The sequence below is a fragment of the Rhamphochromis sp. 'chilingali' genome (assembly GCF_963969265.1).
Source record: "Rhamphochromis sp. 'chilingali' genome assembly, chromosome: 5".
NCBI lineage: Eukaryota > Metazoa > Chordata > Actinopteri > Cichliformes > Cichlidae > Rhamphochromis > Rhamphochromis sp. 'chilingali'.
The window spans coordinates 6,926,696-6,953,529 of record NC_137932.1 but is presented as its reverse complement, the minus strand read 5'-3'; the positions used below and the strand labels follow the sequence as shown (position 1 = coordinate 6,953,529).

Below are 26,834 nucleotides of genomic sequence, written 5' to 3'. Positions count from 1 at the left end.
GTCCTTCACTAGCTTCCTCCCTCCTTTAGTCCCACATTATCACAACCAGCACTCAGGTTTCCACAGCAACTCTCTCTCTCACTCACACACACACACACACACACACTCAATCAGAGAATCACACATGGACAGCCAGCAACGTCACCTTTGCACACACACAAACGCACACACATATAAATGCATGCAAGCAGACGGGCACTTGCCACTGTAATCAACCCCACACATGCAAACCGGCGCACAAACATTACAGCTCTGTTCCCCTTGTTCCTGTGTCTCTCGGTTGACACACACATGCACACACACAAATGCGCACACACTCAGATGTAATCACCGTGAGTGCTGAGAGTGCAGTGCAGAGGTGTGAGAGTTCTAAAAGCTACCGCCTGCCATCAATCATAAAATCCTTTCTGGGGATTGGACAGCTGACAGTGTCGGCATTACGCATCGTCTCCCTTTATTTCAATCAATCATGTCCTCCGCTGCAAAAAGGCCTACAGATTGCCAAATGATATTGGCTTGCTTTCATCAGACCCGATGAATGATTATGTCGGATTCAGGGGAGTGATTTGCTTTGTGTTCATGTTTGTACGCTCCATGGGGTTTTTTGTGTTTCAGAGAAACTTTTTTCAAATTTACCGCTTCAACGTGCAAAGGCGCGGGCTGTGTAATAACTACCTCACACTGGCAGACATGCTTCAAGACGATTTAGGCAAACAATTTTTTATCATTAAATGCAGCTGCTAATGTTGGCAACGCCACTGAACGAACACGGCGATACGTACGCAGCTTGATCTTTGGTTTCAAAAGCTGCGTGTACAATTAGCAGACCAAGAATCTGTTGCCAAAAGTGGCACATAAAAAAATATTTAAAAAGCAGCCTATATTATCACATCCTCTGAAACTAGCAGAGTGGGAGGAAAAAGGTGAGAAGGAAAATTTGTAAATATAGAAAATAACTGAGACTATGCTCAGTAAAAAATAACAGCACAGCCTGTTGGGTTACCATAGAAAAAATGACGTGGATTACATCCTGACAAGCAACCTGTTATATATATATATATGTTGCCTTTGAAATGGTTGCTTCAAAGATGGGGGACCATCTGCATCACACACACACACACACACACACACACACACACACACACACACACACACACACACACACACACACACTCAATCAGAGAATCACACATGGACAGCCTGCACCGTCACCTTTGCACACACACAAACGCATCTGCATAGTGACTTTGATAGAAGACTGCAATAAGATCGAGTCATTCTGCTGTCAAACTTAACCATGCAGTTAGTGGGGTTAGGTTAATTGGTAACTTGAAATTGCCCATAGGTGTGAATGTGAGTGCGAATGGTTGTCTGTCTCTATGTGTTAGCCCTGCTGCAGACTGGCGACCTGTCCAGGGTGTACCCTGCCTCTCGCCCTATGACAGTTGGGATTGGCTCCGGACAAGGATAAGCGAATGGATGAATGGATGGATGGCATTCTGCTATCAGATTGTGACAACTGGGGTCAAGTTGGCAATTACATGCAAGCAGTTTGTGATAATATGGCAATTAACAGTTTTTGCTCCATACATACAGATAAATTCCCATTAAACAGAAATTCATATTAACTACTTACATTCAGCACCTCACACAGTAGATTTGTCGTGTCTTTCTTAACTCTCCCCCCACCAGCCATGGCAGATGGCTACCCCGCCCTGAGCATGGTTCTGCCAGAAGTTTCTTCATGTTAAAAGGGATTTTTCCCTTCCCACTTTTGCCAAGTGCTTACTCATAGGGGGCTGTCTGATTGTTGGGGTTGTCTCTCTTTTATTGTATGGTCTTCACCTCGCTTTGAGGTGACTGTTGTTGTGATTTGGTACTATATAAAAAAGCTAAATTGAACATGAAATGAAAATTCTTCTACGAACAGTGATCCAGTTTGAGCAGCACAGTGGTTTAACTGCAAAATGACATAGGCACTGGGCAACCTTATATAAACATAACCAGAATACAACCAGTTGGCAACAACCTGAGTCGAGTCCCCTATTACACAGAGATGTGTTGCAGGAGACTGACTCAGATTGATTACAATGTGTTGGCAGTATGTCTGTCGGCAATTATTTGCAATCTGTCTGAGTGTGCAGTCAATCTGAGTCAGACCCTAATTGTTGGGAGACAGGTTGCCTTCTACCAGGAAAGCTGTGCAACTGCCGAATGCAATGCCATCCCACTTCTACTCTAGTCCGACAAGATAATAAACATTTAAAATAAATTATTATGGAAGCCGATCAATAAACTGCTGGTACTGTATCAGTATAGAACTGGAAAACTGGTACATCCAGTTCATCAGGGATTGTGACTGCACCCCTAAAGGCTGTCCAATTTACCCAGAGCACATAACCGAAGTTCCAAGATCCAATCCAACCGAACACTGGGGATAGAGAAAAGGACTGAACTCCTCACATTTCACAACTCAGTAATGACTGCACTGTCTTTGTCTCTGGCAAACTTCGATGTAGCACAGCGGCGTTACATCGATGCTTGAAGTTTAAGGGCAGGAAGATGGGAGGGTATAAGTGACTCTGACATGTAAGATGGTCTAAAACAGTAATGTGAGTCATTTAACATTTTCTCTCTACACAAGACTCCCCCACACACAGAGACACTGAACACTACTGCCACCATAATGTCTGTTACATTCAAGAGCGCACTGAGCTCCTATTTTGGTGAGACGTGACTGCAGTTTGGCTGATATGCTGATACGGAGCCGGGCTGCGAGCTGACACTGTATCCGTATCTCACTTTAGCTGCCGTATTCAAAAATACAAGAGATTGGCGGATCTGATTACTGTGTCTGAGTGTGTTTGTGTATGTGTGGGTATGACAGTAAGAGCAATAGAAGGCAGTAGTTGGTATGTGTGTGTGTCTATGTGAAAAGGAGACAAGTGGAGCCAAACCAAAGGGCAGGTGTGTAAGGTAGTAAGACTAAATCAATCCATACTTAGAGAGAGGAAGAGGGAAGAGGAGGGTTTTGAGTGGTGGAGGGTAAAAAATGATTACAGGTAAAGATGAAAGTGTAACACGCTGTGCTCTTACTGCTCTCACACATTACGCCTCTCTGTTCCTTCAAGGGATTCAAAACTGAATCAAAACTGTTCTTCTGTTGTGCCTTTAGGAGTCATGTGTGAAGACTCTCTGGATTCCTACTGTTAACATATCAGAGGAAAGTACAGAAAAACTGCATCTGCATGTCTGTGTTTACATGCCGGGTAGGGCATAGATATGAGTCTGTGCCCAGCCTGACAGTGTGTGTTCATTTGTGTGTAAAGAGAACAAAGAGCAAAGTAACATATTTATAGATCAGAATAATGGCAGCTTTTGGAGAAGTGATAGAAGACCTTGGCAGGCAGCAGTAAACATGTGACCCATATCAGATAAGACAGCCCCTGTCAAAACTTCTGTGCTCTTTTTCATGCAACAGAAACAGTGAGGCTAACAAGAATCAGTGATGCAAAATGATGTTTTGGCTTCTGTTTTTTAATCACAAAAGTGCTTGTCAAAATGGAACCAATCTGCATGCCTGAGTATTTGAAAAATGTGAGAATCACAAGGAACAGAAAAGTAGTTTTTACAAGGTTTTTTTTTCTATCAGAGTTGTGTATAGCTGGTGTGTTAATTAAATAATAATAAGTAAGATTAAACTATGAGATGTTAGTTAATTAGTATGAAATATCCACCCATCCACTCCATTATGTTCTTTAACACTTAGGCTTCAGTCACCCCCAGTTACAGGGCCACTTCCCATCTGAGCTTACCCCAATGCAGCTATACTTTAGGTCAGGGGGGTGTTTGGGCCCAGACATTAGACTGATATTGCTATTTAGTAGGGCTGGGGGGAAAAATCGATACTGTGTAGTATCGTGATATTTTGTTTGCTAATAATGTATCGATACAGGGACAGCAGAAATCAATATTTTGTTACAAAAAGGTTTTTGTGGACTGGAACATGCTCTGACTTCAGAGCATGTTGATCCTTTTTCTGAGCAAGAATCCTGACATTCCTTCACTGTCCAAATGTGTTCAACTTTTTTTTTGGCAGCAATAAACATGACAGTTTACTTATTTTAATTTAAGACATGTTTTATTTTAATTAAGTTTAAAACTTTTTTATTTAATGTAAAATTATATTTTGTTTTAATTTACTTTCAAATTCTTCAGTTGCTGAAGGGGCTGCATAGTTTTCATAAATTGCATAGTTCAGAATAGCTATAATTGCACCAGATGGTTGGATTCAGTTAAGTTGGACTAGACTGTAATACAAACCATTCAGTTTGTCAACAATAAAACTGACTGAAATGAGAGAAAGACTAAGTGCGAGACTTTGTTATTAGATAAAATGAATATTGATAAAGTTTACCTTTATGTACAGAATCTGAATATTGCAAAATATTTTTAAATAATTGCAATAATATCGTATTGTGCGTTAAGTATTGTGATAATATCGTATCGTGGGATGTATGGTGATTCCCACCTCTACTATTTAGCAATAACCCTGAGATAACATCACTAAAATACATGGGCAGAGGTTTTGTCTTAAAATGAGTCTCCCATCCACCCATTAACACATCCATCCATCCATCCACCCATCCATTTTTTTAAGCCTATCCAAAGCCTGGTTGTGGGGGTAGTCCCTCTCCACGAGGCATCCTAGTCACATGCCCAAACTACCTCAACTGGCTCCTTTTGATTTGGAAGAGTAGCGGGTCTACTCTAAACCCCTCTCAGATGACTGAGCCCCTCAGCCTATCTCTAACAGAGAGACCAGCCACCCTTCGGAGAAAGCTCAAGTAAGAGCAAGATCTGATTTTGTTGTGTGAAACTGCCTGTTAAGACAGCTTCTTATTTACATGATTTTCTGAATGAATTCATGTGATATTCTCTTTATGATAAAAGCCTTAATGCTTCTAATGCTTCTCTCTAGTTGCCTAAAGCAACCACCTCCTTCCCATCAACACTGGGTGCACTCAGTGGCACACGTATTGCATAAGTCATATGAGATGTGTTCATTGTATATTTAGAATTACTGAATGATTAATACTTCATTTGCACAAGAACTGAACAATCCGCATCACTACTGATCTGTGTGTGCCACAACAGGGGGTGTGTGAAAATGTATGCAGTCTCGTATTCTATGAAAAGACACAAAAGATGTAGGCAGGTTTATGATCTCTGATTCTTCTGTGCATCGAGCCTCTTAACCTGAGCAAAGTCTACAGTGATCAAATAATGGTAAAACATTAGCAGATCAGCTAAGGTCAAAACTATCTTTTCCAGGAGGCCTTGCCCAGTTTATTTCCAACCTTTGGTTTTATTGTTTGTGGATAAAGTTCACTCGCTCAAAACTGCCAGTTACTACATTAAAGGAAAGTCTCAACATAAAATATTAGACATTTACAAATGAGTCATGACAGTTGAACATGTCTGCTTACCCTGTACACTCAGATTGCAGGAAGTTAATTAGTAAAGAATTGCTCAAAAATGCAGTTTCGTTGGAAAACCACTAGAACACTGCAAAGTGACAAATAAGTTGAATCAACTAATCTTTATTCTTTCACCCATGTTCAGTTTTGAAACACCATATTTGTGGCTTCTCACTGCGATCACTTCTCCTTAATCCAAACCCTCTAAAGTGTAAGAGGATGATTGTAAGACTGCAGTTCTAATATCACCTCACTTTCTTAAGGTCCTTTAATATAGGCTTGACTTGCAGCTTTGTTCAGGATTTCTGCCGAGAGAAAAATCACATAATGAAGAGCATACAGTTGAATGCTGCTGTGGTAAAAAAAAAAAAAAAAAAAAAAAAGAGAGAAAGGACAAAATCAAAGCAAAACCCTGCATGTGGAAGAGGTTAGGGCAGGGGTGTCCAACTCCAGGCCTCAAGGGCTGGTGTCCTGCAGGTTTTATATATAACCCTGGGTCAACACACCTGAATCAAATGATTAGTTCATTACCAGGCCTCTGGAGAACTTCAAGACATGTTGAGGAGGTAATTTAGCAATTTAAATCAGTTTGTTGGATCAAAGACACATCTAAAACCTGCAGGACACCGGCCCCTGAGGCCTGGAGTTGGACACCCCTGGGTTAGGGTATGCAGATGGGTTGATACAACATCAGATTTGAACACATGTGACTTTGACCATAAACTCGAAACTCGAAGCTTTACTGTTGAGGGTGTGAGACTGAATTTAAAGTAACCACACTGCTCAACTTTTTATTCATTAATTTATTTATTCAGAGCCAAATACTTTTTATACCACTTCTTTTATACGATTACTTCAGGTACTTATTTTCCTGGGACTAATAATATTAAATATAATATAAAATACAGAGTTACTGTAGGAAAATGATACATATCCTTGACTTGTATTTAGATCATAACACTGAACTTTTGCTTAAAGATGAACTTGCAGGTTAGTTTTTCTTGAAAATAAAAAGTTAAAAAGTTAATTAAGTTCTACACATTATACAGCACAAAGACAGTAAAATTCAGATGATGTTCTATGATATCACGTATGGTTGTAGGCCATGCGTTATTAGTAAATGGCCATTTTTGTTATCTCCTAACACAACATTAGCTCGGTTAGGAGGCCTGCACCAAAAACCTCATTGTGGCTGCTTTGGTTAGTAGCAGACTGCTGTGGTCACTGATAGTTTACTCATTAGCAACAGCCAATGAGTAAACTTGCCTCCTCCCGATGACATACAAAGACAGGCAGGCACATAGTCCCTCCCCTCACTAACAAGTAACAACACTGAACACTTTAGGAGGAATTTCCCAAAGTCAGTAAAGCTCCCATTTTAACAACACTGAAGTATTAAACCATTATCATAAATGCTAACCTGACCAGTGAACGTGGTAACATTAGCCATTTCACTATTAGCAATTACATGGTAGCAAGTTTAGCTGTCTGTTATCATTAACATAATGCCTAGCGGGCTGCAGTTAGATAAGAGCAGAATACTTATTGCACGCTGCTAGAATTTTGTGCCGTGACAAAACGGATTACGGACACGTGAAGAACCTGGCAGATTGCTGGCTGTGCAGAGCAGCGGGGTAACTGTAGATGAACTGAGCAGAGTCCAGAGTGTGGAGAACTAATCCGAGCAAATAACGAGTGAAATCCAGAGCAGAGCTGAGGATGTGAAGAGCTGCAGAGTGATGTGAAGCAGTGAGAACAGTGAAACAGGCTGCAGGCAGATGTGGACGAGATGAAAAAGTTAACTTTTCTACTTAACTTATTAAAATGGGTTTCTTTTTTTGTTGAAGCCAGCTGTGAGGTTTTTCACAGTGAGCGCAATGAGAGTAACTTTTCCATAATGCTGCATTCATTAAATGATTTAGACGTTAGGTATTGTGTTATTTTACCTTTACACTCTGTGTGTAATGATCTGTTTTTTGTAAAACGAATAAAACCTCTAAACTCAATCCTGACTACTTATTTTGTTTAAGCTAAGTTAAGATGTGACTTCTTTGCCATTACTTCTGTTCTTACAGAATGGGATCAAAAGTTTCCCCATAGTATCGAAAATGGTATCGAGCATCTAGTATTTTCATAGGTATCAGTATCGAATTTGACATTCTAATATCGTGACAACCAGCAACCACTCACCTACCAGTTGGCACTCAGTTTGTGTAACATGAGAACCAAGCTCTGAGTTTTTTTTAATGCATATATAAACTTTTTTTCAGAATAATCTAGGTATTGTTTAACTTTCTTATAATTTTATTTACTGAGGTTGCCAACCTGCTAGTCGGTCTTTAATTGGAATCCTGACTGCATGACTTTTAATTCTATGATAATATTTCTACTCTGATTACTGCTTTTATTTATTTCCTCCACCCCTGCTCTTAGTAATACTTACTGATTACTCACATTTAAATACATTATCTAGTCGGGTGTACAGAGTAGCATGAAGGGCCTTAAAGTGCTTGATTTTATTCTTAAATATAAGTTTAGTAAGCCTTATTACTATTAGAGTCTCCAGACAGTATCTGCTCCATTATAACAAAGTCAATGCACAACATATTTGGCTTTCTGTCTGCCATCTATGGTCTTTACTAATAACTCTGCACTATTAAAAGGTCTATTCATCCATATATCTTGGGTATCCATACATCATCGATCCATCCTCTCTTGTTATCATCTGTTCTTCCCCTCCTGCCCCAACTCATCTCTCTCTCTGCCCTCTCTACATCTATTCATTCATCCAAATCTCAATCCCTCCATCCCAATATCGATCCATGCACACAAACATTCATCTATCCACTATGAATATATCTATCCAACCATCCTTCCTTCCTGCTCTCCCTCCTTCCTCCCTTGGCTCCTTATCCCAGTCGAAAGGCTTCTACAGCAAGACTTAACATGCTCCACTTCCTCCCCGTCCCTGCATGTGAACACACACACACACACACACACACACACACACACACACACACACACACACACACACACACACACACACACACACACACAAAGGCAGTCCCTACAGGATGCAGACTCAAAGACACACAGACATCGTTTTCACAGCTCCCTGAGCAACTCAAATGGCCCGGGAGACTCTGCAGAGCAGCAACAGAGAGAATAAAAGAGAGAGTGAGCTTGAGAGAAAGATTGAGAGACGCAGAGAGAAAAATTACAAGACAACAAGGCCAACAATGACACAGAGAAAGAAAAGAGTGAAACAGCATAAGAAACCAGAGGAAAGACAAATGGTGAATATGATAAAAGAAGACGTAGCAGAGGTTTAGCTGCAGCCGATAAGATAAAGCTTTCAGGCAATATAACAAGATGTTTTATCAGAAGTAGGTTTGTTGCTGTTGAAAGGATGGTTACATTGTTGGTAGAAAGAGAATTCGCTTCTGTAGAAAGAAGAAAACAGCTAAATTGAATTTTCATCACTTCCTTCTTGTAACTGATTTTTTACCTTTTTTCATCTAAATATTGAGCGCTGATAACTCTAGTTTCTTCTGTGCAGAGCAACTTCGCCCAAAATCCATTAGACTCGACCAAATACCAATGTCACTCCGAAAATATGGTTGTTTTCTCTCCAAATAGCAGTTCTTAATCTGACACCGGTCGTATCTCCACATTATAATTATGTGAAATGAAGCTGGAAGCATTGCTCTGCAGCCGCTCGCCATTATAATTCAAGCACTCCTTTGATGTAATAAGATCAAAACGACTGCGCAGGCGGAATATCAGGATTCACGGTAACAACAATAGCAACAACTACATCAACAGGATATGAGTTCTCTGAGAACAATGGGGAGCGTTTCACCTTGAGGGGTAAATAACGATCCCGGAGCAGCAACGAGCAGAAAGTCAGCAGCACAACAATTTGGAGCGCTTTAAAATGAAGCACAGAGAAGCAAGTGTCTGTGGCGGCCTGTCTGTCTGCCTGAGTGTAAATATTGAGGCTGCAGTATCTGACCAAACACCATCTCGGCTCATCCGTCAGCGGTGGTCGTGCACAAGGTCAGCTTCCAGCGCCGTCGATACGGATCTTGGCAGCTCAGCAGGCACGCCCGCCTGTGATATCGCTCGCTCAAATCCAGTACATGACCTTTGTTGCCTGTCGTCGCCTCACTTTCCTCTCGCTCGCCACTGCTTAGTGTCGATATGAAACCGGCGGCAATTTTCAAAGATAGGGTCAGGACTCAGGAGTATGATGCAGGGAGATTGAAATTGGCCACCAGATTGCTCTGAAGAAACAACAGCAATCCAATATAACTGGCTGCAGTGGCCTTCATGGTGTTTTCCACAGCTGCAATTTAAGATGAAAGGTTTGGACAATTACTTTGAAAATCTAGATCTATAAGTGCACTCGCTAATGTTCTGCATTAAAGGAAGCTTTCAAGGATTCTAAACATTATTCACCATTTGTTGTTTTTCCTCATGCGCTAAAGGAACTAATTTGTTTGCCGAGGAGTGATGTGAATAAATATCATTGCAGACTAGTTTTGTGCTCAGCAGTGAGCCACTGTGAACTTTGCTGTTCCTCGCATTATCTTTGATACATTGCCTCTGTCTTTCTTGTATTGTGTATGAAATAATCACCTCTGGTTTTAAAAAGGAAAAACCTGGAATTAAAATGTATGTTTCAAGGGAAACAGTGCACACTAAGGACTTTCAGTTAGAGAGTTTCCAATCATTCTCCCCACAGACAATATCATTAGATGTTCGGCTGGAATGAGCTAAAAATATATTATGGAATCAAGAATCCTGAGTCCAGATGAAATGTTGTGTCGAGCCTCGTAGAGGGTTGTTCAATAAAGACATCTCAATACTGCTGATGAAAACCTGTTTTTTACTGTGAGCAATTATTAATGTGTTTGAAAAAGACACCAAAAGTAAACATGAACAATACAGGATTTTTATGACCAATACCAATATTTGTCATTTAAAGGTCTGATATGCTGATATACTAGCCAATATTTTCTTTCTTTCAGACACACAAACATAAGCAGATTTCCATAAAATTTGTTATGTGCAGTGATTTACGTACTTGTTTACAGTCTACTCGAATGTGCTTGGATCAGCTGGTTGTTGTGTTCGTCACATCCCAAGTTACCAACAGGGGAGTCCCCTCTGGTGGACTGACTATGCAGTGTAATCACACAATAACATGTTTGAAGGTTTTGCTCCTGTCTCTTTACTTTTTAAAATTTAACTCATCAACTAATATGAATACTGATACTCATAGCAAATAACTAATACTGGGCAATAATTAGCCAAATAAATCTATTTATTATTTGTTCATTTCTATTCTTTCTGATCTGCTTTTAATAAATTCTTTAGATAAATTAAGTGACAATTAAAACACACATACCTGAAACAATACACCCCCAGAAATAAGGAACATAATATTTTTCTTTCTCTCCAAAGCAGCAAATACATTTTGTCCTTATCTGAAGTAGTGTCACTGAAAGTCTATTTTTCCACCAACCCCTTTTGTTTTAGTACTTGTATGTACAGCTAAATCTAGCATATTGAACGATGCACAAACTTAAGTGCTCATAATGATGAATTTCCAGTGTTCCCTTTGAATAAAAAAACAAAACATAAACTAGATGAAGATCTGAATCGTTGTAATTAAAATGGTTAACTGAGGTTTTTCTTGCAGCTTGGAACGTTCAAATTTTGAAAAGTGGAACAAAAAATTCAAAAGAGTTAAAATGATCCAGTTTTATCTGAAAGCTTTGTAAAATTGCTGTAGCTCCAATTTGCACCTCTGACAGTCTTCCTCTCCATCGCAACAGTAGAGAAACCAAACCAAATGATGGCCAAACTGCTGAAAACACATGCTTTCCCCAAAATATTAAAACTGAGGCAAGTGTGTTTCTGTGATGAGCACTGTTGATATGAAAAAAAGAAAAATAAGTGAAGAAAAGAACCAACAGCCTCCTCCATCTCACTACTTTTCCACAGTAAATGTCACGTGTTTTTAACGATGCCAGCAGAAAACATTTTGTGCTATAGTACAGCATGCTGCCACATATGAACGTACACAACAAACCCACCACACAGTGGATTTCAGTTTTGGTTTGCAGCTGTGATTTCACAATATGCGTGTCAGTATCAGTAAGAATATAGAACAAACAATCCAACTGTGTAAGAGTTCAATTTAAAGCCTCCACTGAGCTGTGCAGGAATATAGATTGAGTCAGCTTTTCTAAGTCGAACAAAAAAAAAAATCACTCTTTACTGATGCCATTCTTTCACACTTTCACAGACTTTGTTATGATGACAACGTGAGTTGATACACTATCATTGTGTTGCACTCCTTTTTTAAGCCTCCAAGACATGTTGTGTTCACAACTAAGAGAAGAACCCTGCTTTTTACAATAACATTTTTTTCATATGTATATTTACAAACAGTTTTGGTCAGAAGTTTACATCCATGCATCTTGGTCATGAATGTCATGGTAATTTTAATCTTTTTTTTTTTAGCTGTTCTTTTTCTTAATGTTACCACCGGTCAGGGTGGAATGATTTCACAGCATAGTGTGGGAGAAATATTTATTTATTCCCCTGCTGAATTTGTAACTCTGCTCATGTAAAAGAAATGAAAACTCTGTCATTTTATGCTAGTTTTATTTTAACAGAGAGCTTCTGGAATGGCCTTCCCAAAGCTCTGACCTCAATCCTATTGAAAAGCTGGGTCTGTGCTAGGAAACCAATCAATTTAAATGAACTCCACCAATCCTGCCAAGAAGAGTGCTCAAATATCCAGCCAGAATTGTGGCAGAAGCTTGTTGATGGCAACCAAAAATCTCTGGTTGAGGTGCAACTTTCTGAGGGACATTTAACCAAACATCAGTCACAGTGTATATATATATTAGATCCTGTATGGATTACACAAAATCCAAAATAAATTCAAACTTTTATTAATTTATTAAAGGTGTATGCTGTCCATTAACCCATTTCACCATAAAAAAAGAACAGTTTAAAATAAATTGTTAAAAATTACCATGACAACAACTTTATATCTCAATATAAATCAAGCTTACTCCAGCTGTCGTAGGGTGAGAGGTGGAGTATACTATGAACAAGTCGCTAGAAATGTTTATGGCCAGTTGGTTATGAGAGTCACTTGCTTTATTAAGCAGCTAAAATCCAACATTTTCGACTGTGCTCACTGGCATAATGACTTTCACAATAAAGTAGGCTGTTGCTTTGTTTTTTGTCATAAGGCATGTTGCAGGAAAAATTGCTTGAGACTCCAACATCTTGCATTGTGCGGCTAAACAATGAGCTGTGCACTGTGTGAGAATGGCGCTGTGATCCGTGATGTCACCTGCCATTTGTGGAAACATGCTTTCGACACAGTTTGCTGCTCTGCTTCTTTATTGGACAAAGTTATTTTGCAATAATTCTGTTTATATGTTTTTGTCCAGCTCTATGACTGAGAAAGTGTTTCTTTCGATTTCTTTTAGAAACACTTTACATCAAGTGGCTATTGAACATCGGACATGACGACGACATTAAATTTCAGCATCATCAGGACTCATCACCTGAATGTTATTTAACAATAACTGGCAGGAATTTGTGCCTGTGTGATGTATTCGCAGTCTGTGGCTGCACCTTGCTCCCACAGGTCTACTAGCATTAGACTCTCATCTAAATCTGGCAATTAATACAGTCTTCGACTTTAATTTAGAAATCCAGCAAAGCCTTCTAAAGCAAGATGCTTAACATGCTAAGGCCTGTTTAAAACAGTATCTACGCATTGTTTTTGTGCTGATATTAGTGTTAGGATTTAGCTCAAAACACAGGTGTGCCTAAGTAGTACATCCTTCCAGAAGATTTAAGTATGACTACAGATACTTTCAGAGGTGTTATAGTTTCTCTGAAGCTGCTAGGGTCCACTTGTGTCCGAGTGATTCATGCTGTTCTGTTTGTATAACTGCGTAGAGTTGTCTGGGGAGACGGGCACTAAAGTACAATGCACCAACTACACAGTCGCTCTTCGAGAAGACTTCAAGTGGACTTCAAAGAAGTATAACAGGAAGGACTACGCCTCTGTGATGCCTGCAGCTGTCTGTGTCTGCAACTGTAACATACAGAGTATAATCCACACTTTCTTCTTGCTATACATGCTGAGTGAGTCTGCATCTCGTGAACTAAGTTTTAATAATGTTTAAAATATTTGCTATTCAGTAAACTAGTAGATGTAGTAGCTTTAGCTTAGAATCTAGACAGAAAGCAGGGCGACATGTTTCAACCTTTCAGAAAATATTTATCAAAAAGAAACATGTAAATAGCATTAAAAGGCTCTTTTATGTTGTCCACGAGACTTCTTCCCTTAAATCAACATAAGCAAAGAGATGAGTGGTAGACCACCACAGAGCACCCACACATTTTTCATTTGGTGTTAGTCCAAACCTTAATGAACTAAACAAATTTTGCAAAATGATGTGCTGTTTGGTGACAGCTATTTAATAGACATCTTTGGCTAATGAATGGCTCCACAAAAATTTGTCCCACATTAACAACCAAATAGAAAATTATAGTCCAGGTGCTCACCACTTGAGTAAAATTACTTTCTTTCTAATTTTCACAGCACTAAAATTCCAGAAGTTAAAATTTCACATTCATTTTGACAACTTCAGTAAAATGTAAGTATGGTGCTGCATCCATCCATTTTCTCAACTGCTTATCCAATTTAGAATTGCAGGGGGGGTGGGGCCTAGCCCAGCTGTCATAGGAGAAGAGGCAGGGTACACCCTGTGTAAGGCAGTTAGGAATGGACCCAAAGATGCAGCGTACAAAGGCAAAACTGGACATGAATGCGGCTTTATTGCTGAATTACCAAATACAATAACTAAGTTAGTCACAGGGTGCCTAATCTGCATCTACTAATAAGATTCAGACCGACAAAATAAGGGGAATGGAGGGAGGAGACAGACACAAGACTAGAAGACACAATACGAAGGTGAGAGACCAGGGACACAGAGCAAGAGCAGGGGACCAAGAGAAAACAGAGGAAGCAAACAGACACAGAAACAAGACTGGGGGAACAGACAAATAACTAACAGGAATCCAGAAACAAGAGGACAGGGAACACTTAATAATGAAATACTGAATAACAACAAATACAAAATAATAACTAAAATAAAGATAACAAACTAGAAAAAACTTAAACATTCCCAAAACGCAAAACCCTGGGTCACAGACCAGGTACCACGATACCCTGGATATTTCACAGGGCTAACACAAAGAGACAGACAACCATTCACTCACGCTCACACCTATGGATAATTTAGAATGCATTCCTTTGTGAGTACTGAGTACCTGAGAACTCGGCAAAAACCCACCCAGGAACATGGAGAAAACTCAAAAAGGCCAGAGTCAGGCAGTGAATTTGAACCCAAAACCTTCCTGTTGTGAAGGGACTCTGTTGCTACCTGTTGTTAGCTACAGCTCAAGAATGTGGAGCTCATCAACCTCAGACTACAACTGAGTGGAGAGACAGTTGAATAGGTCAGTAAAGAATGAAGCAAAAAAAACAGATATACTATAGTACATATATACTATAGAAGTACTACACTAGTACAAAAAGTATTATTTATTACTGTATTGAAGAAGGCGGTGGTGAGCCTGCTGGAATTCTGCTGGAACTACTGCAGTGTTACAACAGGCCACCTTGCTTCCGCCTTAAAGTTATTTCTTCATAGCTTAAGCGGTCATTTGGTGTCTAAAGGATGAGCCTTTAAAACAATTAGGCATTTGGTGGATGCAAGTAAGCACAAATGTGAAGATCAATGCTGGAAACAAAGAAAGGGAGAGGTAGATATGCTGGGTGTTAGCGTTTGGCTGTATAGGAGGCGGAGGTTCTAACTGAGTAATTAAAAATATCTGCTTGAACAGAGCTGATCCATTGTCTGACCTAAGATAATTTGTATCACACCACAGTGCAGAGTGCCCTGAAATCTGTTAGTGAGGTTGACTGTCAGTAGCAGTGTAATTATGCTGGGAGAGTTCAGTTACTGCAGATGTAAGTCTTACAGCAGAAAAATTACTTCGGCACGGTTGCAAAAAATACTCACAATATACGCACTATTTCTTAGTACTGGTTGACTGATCTATTGTTTTCCTGTCTGTACCTTCATTATACTGTCTGCACATTAATTGGACTGGGATAGCTTATATAGGTTATTATTAGGGGTGCAACGATACACAAAATTCACGGTTCGGTTCGATTCGATCAGGGTCATTCTTCACATGAAAACCAAAATAGTTCCAAACGCCACATCTGAATGAGGGTGGGGGAGATTCAATTTGCCATGTTGCAACGAGCTTAGCTTCTGTCTTGCTAGCTTGCGCTGCGCTCAGTGGATCTGCACTGACAGTGCAGCCTAGGTGGAGTAGTCCAACGCAGATCCACTGAGCGCAAAACACAGACAGCATCGTCAGAAGAAAAGTTGATAAAATAAATAAAAATTTTTGTATTGTTCGATACATATGCGTACCGAACCGAAAGCACTGTATCGAACGGTTCAATATCGATACGAGTATTGTTGCACCCCTAGTTGTTATGTATCTGGTAATAATCTGCTAGTTCAAGTGTGTGACTTCAAACAATGCACTCAATCAGACTTTGCATACACAACATGGAACTGACCACTCAGTAGATTAGAAAGAGCAAAAACCTATTGACATACTCGATACCCTATCAAAAGAGTTTAGAAATATGTCACTCTTTGTTAATTCAGTTCAATTCAATTTTATTTTTCATTATATTGTGCCAAATAACAACAACAGTCTCCTCAAGGCACCTCATATTAAAAGGTAAAGACCCTGCAATAATACAGAGAAAACCCCAACAATCACACAATCCCCTATGAGCAAGGACTTGGCAAGAGTGGGAAGGAAAAACTCCCTCATAATAGGAAGAAACCTCCAGGGGGGCGACAGCCATCTGCTGTTGCCACTCGGGGAATGAGGGGAGGAAGACAGGACAAAAGACACACTGTGGAAAAGAGCCAAGCCAGAAATAATAATGAATAATTATTAAATGTAGAGTGATGTGAAAGGAGGTACACCCTGTGTCATGATGCTGTGTAAGGAGTGAGTGGAGATGAAACCCTTAGTGCATCATGGGAAGCCACTATCAGCCTAGGCCTATTGCAGCATAACTAAGGTAAGGTTCAGGGTCACCTGATTCAGACCTAACTGTCAGTTTTATCAAAAAGTAAAGTTTTAAGCCTAAAACGTAACCTTTTGCACACAGCATACCTTCACAGAAAATCACAGAACAGAAAATCACAGAATATGACACTATCATTCATGAATGTATGAGCAATACAGATGCAGCTTGGATTGATCTACAAAGACTGAGATTCAGTGTGGGACTGATTTGGCACACTGAAACTACCTCATCAGATCAGTGAGTGAAGACTTACTTTGTGTTCAGACTATTGAAATACAGTGAATGAGCTGTCAGTCAAGTCCCTGGCCAAGGTGTGATGGCCGCATTCTTGCAAGCAGAGCCAGACAGTGAGAGGAGGTGGAGATAAAGAAATGAAATGGCCAGAAAGACATACACACAGAGGGTGGGCATATATAAAAAGATGGAGACCTGGGGCAAGGGAGACTGACAAATTAGAGAGTGTGAAAAAGAAAGAGCGACAGAAAATCTATAGACTCAGAGCTGAGATTGTGTGTGGCCTTTGTTGAAAGCAGTGTTGTACATAAAGGATAGGAAAGCCTTTTTATCTCGCTGAGTTGCTGCGATGAGGAAGGAGGTCTGAAGATTGTTTGTTGCCAAAGAGCAGAGCTCTGTTCACTTTGAAAACTCAACCCATTCTAAAAGTGGATTTTCTTTAAAATGCTGAAAAAAACCAACAGCGGGAGATGGTGCACACTACAAAATAGTTGCAACTAAAGATCACTAATAAAAAAAATGGGATATACGATACAATCAAACTGAGTGGGAGAACATTTTTGCCAAATTGCAATGCTGAATTGATATTGACTGTTTATATCAATCTACAAACCAGTTCTGCTGAAGTTATTAAGCCAGCTTCAAGATAAAATGAGTTCTATTAAACTCCCAAAACATCTTGGTTAAGTACTAGTTTCTGAGTTTTGATGGTTACAAAGTCTTTTTTTTTTTTTCAAACATGTGGTGCACATGCTGAGATACCATTTCTGCATCCATTTTGCAGCTTCTAAAAGGTAAATTATTCAGTATGTCCCTCAGTGGTGGAAATGTCACATGATCGTACTGTCACAGTAAGATAAACACTGCCTCTGATAGCCTACAGTCATTCTCTGCATAACCTCATTCCATATAAAACTGTAGTTGCAAAATTACACAAAAATACATGTGTGTCTGGTCAAATGTTTCAAAAAAAAACTTCAAATGAAATGGGTGTTGTTGGCAGCAAGCTAAAATGGGTATTTCATGCATCATATGACTTTTCTTCCACAGAAAATGATCCCTATGAGCGCCACCCACTCCAGAGATGTTATCAAAATCAAATTGTGATTAAAAATGAAAAAGATGATAAAAAATATACCAGTACTACAATAACTACTGTAAAAAAGACAAGAAATGAATGCTGCAGCAAACCCTAATCTGGTGCTGTAGCACACAGAGCGACATCAACTTTCAACAATCAACATTTTAATTCCAATTAAATATTTTATGTCTGATGTCTTGCTCTTTGTTGCTGTTTAATTCTAAGGTGCTGGGACGCACAGCTCAGCTTTGAAAGCGCTGAACGCTTACTGTCCCACAGCCTCATAAAGGAGACATGAAAATAACTTTAGTTTGCCAGGAGATCAAAGTCAAATATTCTTGGTATGTGCCTTAGTATCTGCAATTCCAGTCGTGTAAAAGAGAATTTTTTTTAAGAAAAAGCACTTACCTCAGTTTCTGGGAAAATTTATTTTAGGTTAATGTTCTCCTGTTGTGACAGTCTGAGAGATCAATTACATTTCTCTGGATTACCAGTTATTATCTCACTATAATTGTGCACTACACTGAATTACAAGCCCATCATTTTACTCCATTACCTCAATTCAATTAACGTACACATCAACAACATAATTACCGTTCCATCAACATTAACACCCACCGGCCGACTTCAAAAGCTCGACTGAACCAGCCAATGGTGGGAGGCCACGGTTGCAGTCCTGTTACCCGTCACGCCCTTAGATAATTTAGTCATCACTTCTGTGGCAGCAGCTGATGGTTGCTGTGGGCTGTTATAGCAACATAGACCTGAACCATCGCCACAGGCAGTGAGTCACCAGTGGCATGGCATGTATCTGTGTGTTTATGTTTGTGTGTGTGTACTCTATGGCTGTTTTGTTCAATTCAGCTGTATGATCTTCCTCTTATAACACAGCTTGCTCACAGCACCATGAAACTTTATGCATGTAATACAACATGACAACGCTGTTGCTATGGGCTCATTAGGACGCCACTTTTATAGTCAACAAGACTTTATTTTGAGAAAGTCTCTCATTTGCTCATTTTTTTAGTCACTAGAGACGACAAAACCACTTTTGTCTTTAGAATAAATCTGCACTCAACAGCCACATTATTAGATACACATGTTCAGCTACTTGTTAATGCAAATATACAATTAGCCAGTCATTTGGCACCAACTCTAGGCATTTAGGCATGTGGACACGTTGAAGAGGACCTGCTGAAGTTCAACTCGAATAGGGAAGAAAGGTGATTGAAGTGACTTGTTGGTGCCAGACGGGCTACTCTATTTCAGAAACCGCCGCTCTGCTGGGATTTTCTCATATAACCGTCTCTAGGGTTTACAGAAAATTGTCCAAAAAAGAGGAAATATCCAACGAGTGTCAGTTGACTGGGAGGAAAAAAATGACTTGCCTTCAGAAGAGAATGGCCAGACTGTTTCGCTCTGACAGTAAGGGTACAGTAATTCAAATAACTACTTGTTACAACCAAGGTATGCTGAAGAGCATCTCTAAATGTGCACAATACATTGAATCTTGAAATAGCTGGCCACAGAAGCAGAAGACCACACCTGCGGCCACTCCTGACAGCTAAGAACAGGAAATCGAGGCTACACCATATTTGAATTGGACTTCAAAAGACTGGAAAAATGCTGCCTGGTTTGATGAATCTTTGTTTTTTCTATAATACTCAGATGGTGGGGTCAGAATTTGGTGTAAACAACACAACAGCATCGATTCTCCCTGTCTTCTACTGACAGTTCAGCTTGGTGATGGTGGTGTACGGATGGTGGGGGGGGGGCAGCCAAATCAAGGGATATGAAGCCATCACCTTGGACGTAATTACATTTTACGTTTTTTTTCTTTAGAGGTTACTTGATTCACTGAGAATATAACCATTTATTCAATCCCCCAAAGTCAATAGTCCCTTTAGCTTTACTTACTAAGTGTGGCTGTGAGGAAAAGAAAGAAAACGATTTAGACTGGCACCGAGCGCTATCAGAAAAGCAGCACACTTTTATCTTTGAACTGCTGACATTAAATTACACATTACTAATAAAAGCAAGACCAATGAAAACAATCAGGCAAATATATACATTTGGCTGATAGAATCAATTAAACTCTGCACGCTTTGACGTCAGCTGTGAAGTAGACATATCTCCAACCTGGATCATTGATCTCTGCTCAGGTGTGGCGACATCAGCTTTTAGCAATTAACCTAGCTAATGAAGCAGGGGGAAAAACTGCTGCTAGGAGTTACATAAGACATCAGTTCCCCTGCATAAGACACACTGACCAGTCAACCCGATATTGCACCAAAACTTGCAACAGACATGCCGGTCCACTGTTTTTTTTTTACACTTTGGAGAGGCAAAGCGTGAAAAAGACATGGTGGAGCGCTGTGTCTATTACATGTTTTGCCGTGATACTGGGTTGGACCAGTGCTGCTTCCTACTCTACAAGCTCCCCAATTAGGCGGAGGCTCACTTAGCAAAAACAATTACTTCTAACAGGGGGGCGTCTGAGGCAGGGTAAGAGGCTGTCTTTAATCTGTGGTCAATGTGGTTAACTCACAGCAGAGAGGACTGAGAGCAGCGTGCCTTCTGGTGAGGGAACCGCAGGAATGAAATATCTTCACATGTATGTCTTTGAAGAGTGGAAATGAGCACTTTTTGTGATGCTTCACGAGCCCTCTGCTCCAATAGCTGCAGATGCTAACCGTGCATGGCCAAGCTGAAACATACAGTAGTGTTAGACCTCCAGCTCATCAGCTGGCTTAGCTATTACAACGGTTAACAGAGCAAAACATGTTGTTGACTATGGCATAGCATTAGTTCCACCGCATTAGATACAATGACTATCTCTGTGACAGCATCTCATTCACAAGCACTCTCTCTCTCGCTCTCTCTCTCACACACACACAGAGTCACTCGTGGCCTTTATTTCACACAGGGAAATACACAGCATCCCCATTTACAGCACAGTGGTGTGTTTCTTCGCGTACAGTGTGTGCACCGCATTTGGTAAACTCATCGGCATTCTGCTGCGGGCGTGTTCACTTACAGAACTGTCTTTATTTGAATGGAAACGAGCAGAGCAACGTCCTATTTCACAGCACAATAGGCCTACAAGCACACGCTCGCTCAAAGAGGGTCATGCACATAATATCTTTATGGTAAATTGGATAGGTTTTTTTTCTCTATATTTTCCTTTTGTATTGAAAACAGAGTGCTTCGTGCTGCCGCTAACAGCTTCCTATTCATCATCACAATAGCTTTTTACTTTTGCACACAGTCACTGTACATGACTGCAAAGGCTGCAACAGCCAAAGCGTTTCACCTCATGTTTATGCATTTCTGTTCACATGCGTGTTCACTGTCCCATTCTATATCATAGCCTGTCTTTGGCTACCATACACGCGGCAGACAAAAGCTCCACAGCGAGATCCTCTAACAGCAACATTTCATAAATCTTTAGAAAATGCAGGATTTATTCTGTGATGAGTGGTACCGCTTTGCCTAAAGGGAATGATTTCCTTTATTTCCCCGGGTTAGCGTCTGGAGAATCTTTGCCTGGAATTATTGCTCTGCTGTGGCTGTTAGTCTTATAGCTACTATGTACAGTAGCAATAATAATCCTTTAGTATAAAATGTAGCTAGAATGAGCAGCTTAAATATAACAGTATTAGAAAGAAAAGTAAAGGCATCTACTTTCCCACAACTGGGGATCAATTAAAGGCATGCTCTCAGCTTAAAAAGTCTGTTTGAGGACTTAAAAGGGAGCCATTAGAAACAGCGTTTCTTTTTGTCTTATTCTTAAAGGAACATTTTTTAATTACAATCTCCAAAACTGAACTTTCACCACCAAGCAGCAGCATTTTAACAAGCAAGTGTTTAAATGTTTTAGATGTGTCCTGCTGTCCTTTTTGGAACTGTTTCTATACAAACAGTGCCGTCTTTGCCTCCTCCAGCCGATCTTCACGCACAGTCATCCATGCAGCCCCTTCAAGTAGTTAACGTTCATAAGAGTGAACAACATTTTAGGAGGAATTTCAGAGGTCAGTAAAGCTCCCGTTTTACAGCACTGAATTATTAAACAAGTATTGTGAATGTTAACCTAGCCAGTACACATGTTGGTGCTACCTGTTTAACTGTTAGCAATTGCCCAATGGCCACATTATGCATCTGAAACCATTAATGCAGCAGCTTGTGGACTGTAGCCAGATAAAAGATGAATATTTCTTGCAGCAGAACGAATACCACACTTCATCCAAAGTTTATCTTTAAATTTTCTTTAATGCTCTTCTTCTACAACAATTAAGTTACTTACATATGGTAGGTATTATGCTGTTGGTTGTACCCTAGGTTTATTATGAGTAATACATATATAAAATACATTTTAACTTCATGGTCTGTAGTGAAATTGTCTAAATAATTTATAAAATAAGTAAAATCTCTAAAATTAATCCTAAATACTTATGTTGTTAAATCAAATTTATAATTGGGGAAATTAGTTGAAAATTAACAAGTTAACTTTTTCAAGATTTTGATCGAGTCTTCACTTCTACAGTTGCACTACTGGGTCAAAACATTGCCTTTGGTTTCAAAAGTGGCATCAAGTATCAAGTATTGTCTTGGGCATCGGTATTGATATTGAAATTCTATTATCGAGTCAACCCTAGTACAAATTGGTATTGGAACGTACAGCCAGGTCCTACTAGAAATTCCTGATTATCTCTTCACCACAACACAGCACTCAGTCACTTACAACATAAAGTTTGTTCACGTTCTTAATGCCCTTCCTGACACCAGCCCTCGGTGGTCTGGAAGGGCATCCAATGTAAAAATCTGCCAAATCAAAGCTGCACAGCTACCTGTTGTGGCGACCCTTTGTGAATAAAGGGAGGAACCAGAAGTAGGATTTAACTGTTTCGCTTGGAAATTCACAATAAATACCTTTAAGCTGCCAAGAGTAACACAGATGCCGTAGGTACAAGAGATGCTTGCAATAACACCAAGTGGAAAAATGTTTACATATCGCTCAACTTTATTGAAAGAGATGCGATGCAAACAGTGGAACGGCCTTACCGAAGAAACAACAGCCTATATTTAAATTTCCTATAGTATCCTCTTAACTAAGGTTGGGCAAATAGACTGTATTCTTGTACACACACACACACACACACACACACAGATATAAAACTACGAAATGATAAAAGACAAAATAAAATGCAAAAGCTGGGTTTCCACAGGTAGTTTACAGGAGATTTATGTGTAGTGACTTTATATAGTGGTATACAGAAACCAAGGTGGCAACAAGCTTGTCACAAACTAACCAAAACAAGGCTAAAAAAGCCTGAAAATCTAATCAAATTTAATTTAAAAAAACAAAACAAAAAACGTTAACTGAATTCCAACAATGTTTATTCACATGCTGCCTAAAAAAATGTTATCCACTTTGCCTCTTTAATAAGAAATGTCATGATCTACCAGCAGGTCACCCACATTAAACCATTTGGCAGCTCTTGCTGCTTCATTACATCGTTCTGCTCCTGGGAAAAAATTTCCTCATATTATGCAGAAGCTACAAGACAGAACTAATAAAACTGTTTGTGCTGCTCCTCACACTTCCTCACATGTATGCACACATACACACCTACAGACCATCCCTCCTCCCAGTTGTCTTGCCTGGCACCAGTTTCCACTGACACAGATGGTGTAAAAGAGAGATACACCGGGAGACAGACAGACACAGAATGGCAGCGTCTGATGCTGCAACCTTATAATGGGTCTTTACCTTCTTTGCTTTACATGTACCTGCTTCATATATCTATCCATCTGCCATCCACCCATACCTCGTTTCTCTACAGTGCCTCAATCTATCACTCTCCACCTCCATCAATCCCTCTATATGGACTCTTAGTACAGCCCCAGAGCTCCAGGCAACAGTATTCATCTATTCAGTCCTCATATTCGTCATTCAACATCATTCCTTGTATCATGACCTTTTATTAACTTCTGAAATGTGACCTTTGAGTAATCCATCTCTCCCTCTCTCCAGCCACCCACCTCTCCTCCTGCTCCACCTCCAGATAAAGATGCCTTTTTTTCTTCTTTCCCATCAGAACCTGTCTGTTTGTGGAGCTTTTCAAAGATTTAACCCAGACTTTCCTCCCCTTACAGGATCAATAGTAACGTAAACACTCACCAGCTGCATGCCACAGATGAAGGCCAAGGTGCACCTGCCACTGCAGCACCCCATGATGTCCTCCTGGCTCTCTCTGGAGGTCCACGTGGAGCAGAAACTCCCCAAGATCTCTCCTTCAAAATCCAAAAGCTCCCAAAGGGCCGTCTGGCTGGCCTCCAGCCCAGGTAGAAGCACTCCCTTCTCGGGCTCAGAGGACAGGGTACCAGCTCCCCCCTTGTACTCTCTGGAGCTGAAGGGAATGAAAGGCAACTACTTAAGCCCGTAACAGTACGTCCTTTGGGGAGGGGGATGATTCAAGTCCACAGAGCTGGATATGTAGATAAACCCTCTCCAAGCCTCAGCAACTGAGGGCACTTTAGTAGCCTGCTAAATCAGCTGCATTTCAATACATGTGACACAAACGAAGTCAGATCCAGCTCCTTCATTCATTCATCCAGCAGAGGTTACAGCGACTTTCCAGTGATTTCTACACAGTTTGCACTTGTCCAGACATCACCTGCGATCACCTCGATTAGTCGCATCATCATCACCATCATCATCACAACGCTGAGCACACTGGAAGTGACACAGTCCAGCACACCAGCAGCAGCCACTTAAAGACACTGAAGGGCTGGGGGGGAAAGAGAGACGGTGAGATTAGATGGATGTATTCCCCTCCAGATTAAATCCCTCGTTTAGTAATCCGATTAAGAGCCACTTGCATTCGTGTGAGTGAAACAGCCTAATTTGTTGTAGGGTGGAGAAAACAAGCGAAAGTGGTCCCTGCCTCTTTTCACACAGGCGAGCTCCTCTCCTCTCAGGGGAAGTAACGGACATGTAGCGGCAACATCCTTCACCAAAAACCGCGTTTTATTTATTTATATATTTATTTCAAATCTCCAACACGTAGGTCCCAAACCTGTCTTATATCTTCCGATAGCTGTGGTGTTTTATCCAGTGAGAAAACGGTCATTGATAAAAATGTTGTGAGGTGTCAACAGCCGCTGGAAGCTGATTTCGGGGGGCGCTTTTTGGCTAATGAGTCCTCCTCCTCCTTCGGTTCATCTCCCCATCAGATCCATGGCACAACTGCTGTCTTGTCAAGCCCGTCAGCCGGTGGTTGTTTCAGTCGGTGGTTGTTTCAGTCGGTGCTGTCTCCGTTACTGCCAACGCGTTTATACAATGTTTTTTTTAAAAAACAAAAACAAGAAAACAGAAGAGCATGTCCAAATTTCATACACAGAGGGAAGGGGTAAATTTTCAGGTCGAGGTAAGTCTCCAAACGTAAAGCATAGTGTGTGGTGTGAGCGGGAAAAAAACGGCTAAGTTTAGTTGGTCGTCTCGGGGTTGTCTTCAAGGAGTGAACAGGGGAGACAATGAGAACCGGGATGGACCAACGGACCGAGAGAGACAGCCGAGAGAGGAGCGTCTCCCGCCTGCCATCTGTCAAGTCAAATACCTCGGTACAGTGGTGCTGTTCCGGTGGGGATTTTCAAAATAAAAGCGAACAGGATTGGAAAAACTTTCACTTGCCATTAATTAAGTACACGTAGTTATTACCAGGTTGGCCTCTCTCTTGCTTTTAGTACTACCTTAATTCTCCACAGATTCAAAAAGGTGCTGAAAACGTTCATCAGATTGGGTCTGGATTGACATGATAGCATCACAGACCTGCTGCACATCCATGACTTGAAGCTGCAGTTTGAAATGATTTGAGCTTAGTGGCATGATGATTTGTCCTGTTGGAAGCAGCCATCAAGAGATGGGTGCACTGTGGTCATAAAGGGATGGGCCTGGTCGGAGACAAATACTTACTTACAATACTTAAGATGGTCAGTTAATTTAAGTTACTTTAAATCATCTTTCTAATAACTGCCGCAATGATCAAAAAAGCAAAAGCACAGTTTAAATGCAAACAGCATAGCAAATATCAGACTACACTGGTAACAGTTTAAGTGTAGCAAACAGCGCAAAGCAAACAGTATCTTAGTGTGTGCTAAGTGATGTAAGGGTGCAGGGTTCAGTTTAAACTGTTTACTGTCTGTCCTTCACATTACCTATTCCCAACCTTTAACCTGCATACTCAGCAGTTTACAGAGTGCATCACAGTTACACTAGACATGAAAGACATTTCAATTCCTTTAATTTTAACAATGTTTATATTGTCTATCCTGTAAAATAGTCAGATGTCTATTCATATTAATGTACAGAATTCACCTGCTTGCTGCTACTACTGCACATTCACCCAATGTATATATATATATATATATATATATATATATATATATATATATATATATATATATATATATATATATATATATATATATATATATATATATATATATAAGGTGCGACAAATAAGGTGCCTAAGAAATACAGCAAGCTGTCCATACCTGAGGCCTTAGAAACTGCCAAGCAAAGACTCACAGCCTTGGCCAGCCGCTTGAGGAGGTACACCAGAGAGATAGAAGGCAGGAGAATAAACCAGCTGTTCTCCACAGAACCAGCAAAGGTGTACTCTCAGTGGCAAGGGAACAATAAGAGAACAGCACCATCAAGGCTGGAGACGGCGCAATACTGGAAGAGCATATGGGAGAAGGATGCAACCCATAACGGCAATGCTCAGTGGCTCGTGGATCT

General features: G+C 40.3%; 1 protein-coding gene across 3 annotated transcripts in view; it reads right to left on the bottom strand.

The window, feature by feature from the left end:
- nkain2 (sodium/potassium transporting ATPase interacting 2) overlaps positions 1 to 25,604 on the bottom strand; it is a gene marked incomplete at its 3' end in the record, with an annotated part of 143,364 nt that extends 117,760 nt beyond the window's left edge. For all 3 annotated transcript variants that reach the window (XM_080882485.1, XM_080882486.1, XM_080882484.1), the window contains exon 1: positions 24,213 to 25,604. In XM_080882485.1, coding sequence (XP_080738611.1) covers positions 24,213 to 24,266 — 54 coding nt within the window. In that variant the 5' untranslated portion in view covers positions 24,267 to 25,604. The remainder of the gene's footprint in view (positions 1 to 24,212) is intronic.
- Between the last annotated feature and the right edge of the window lie 1,230 nt (positions 25,605 to 26,834).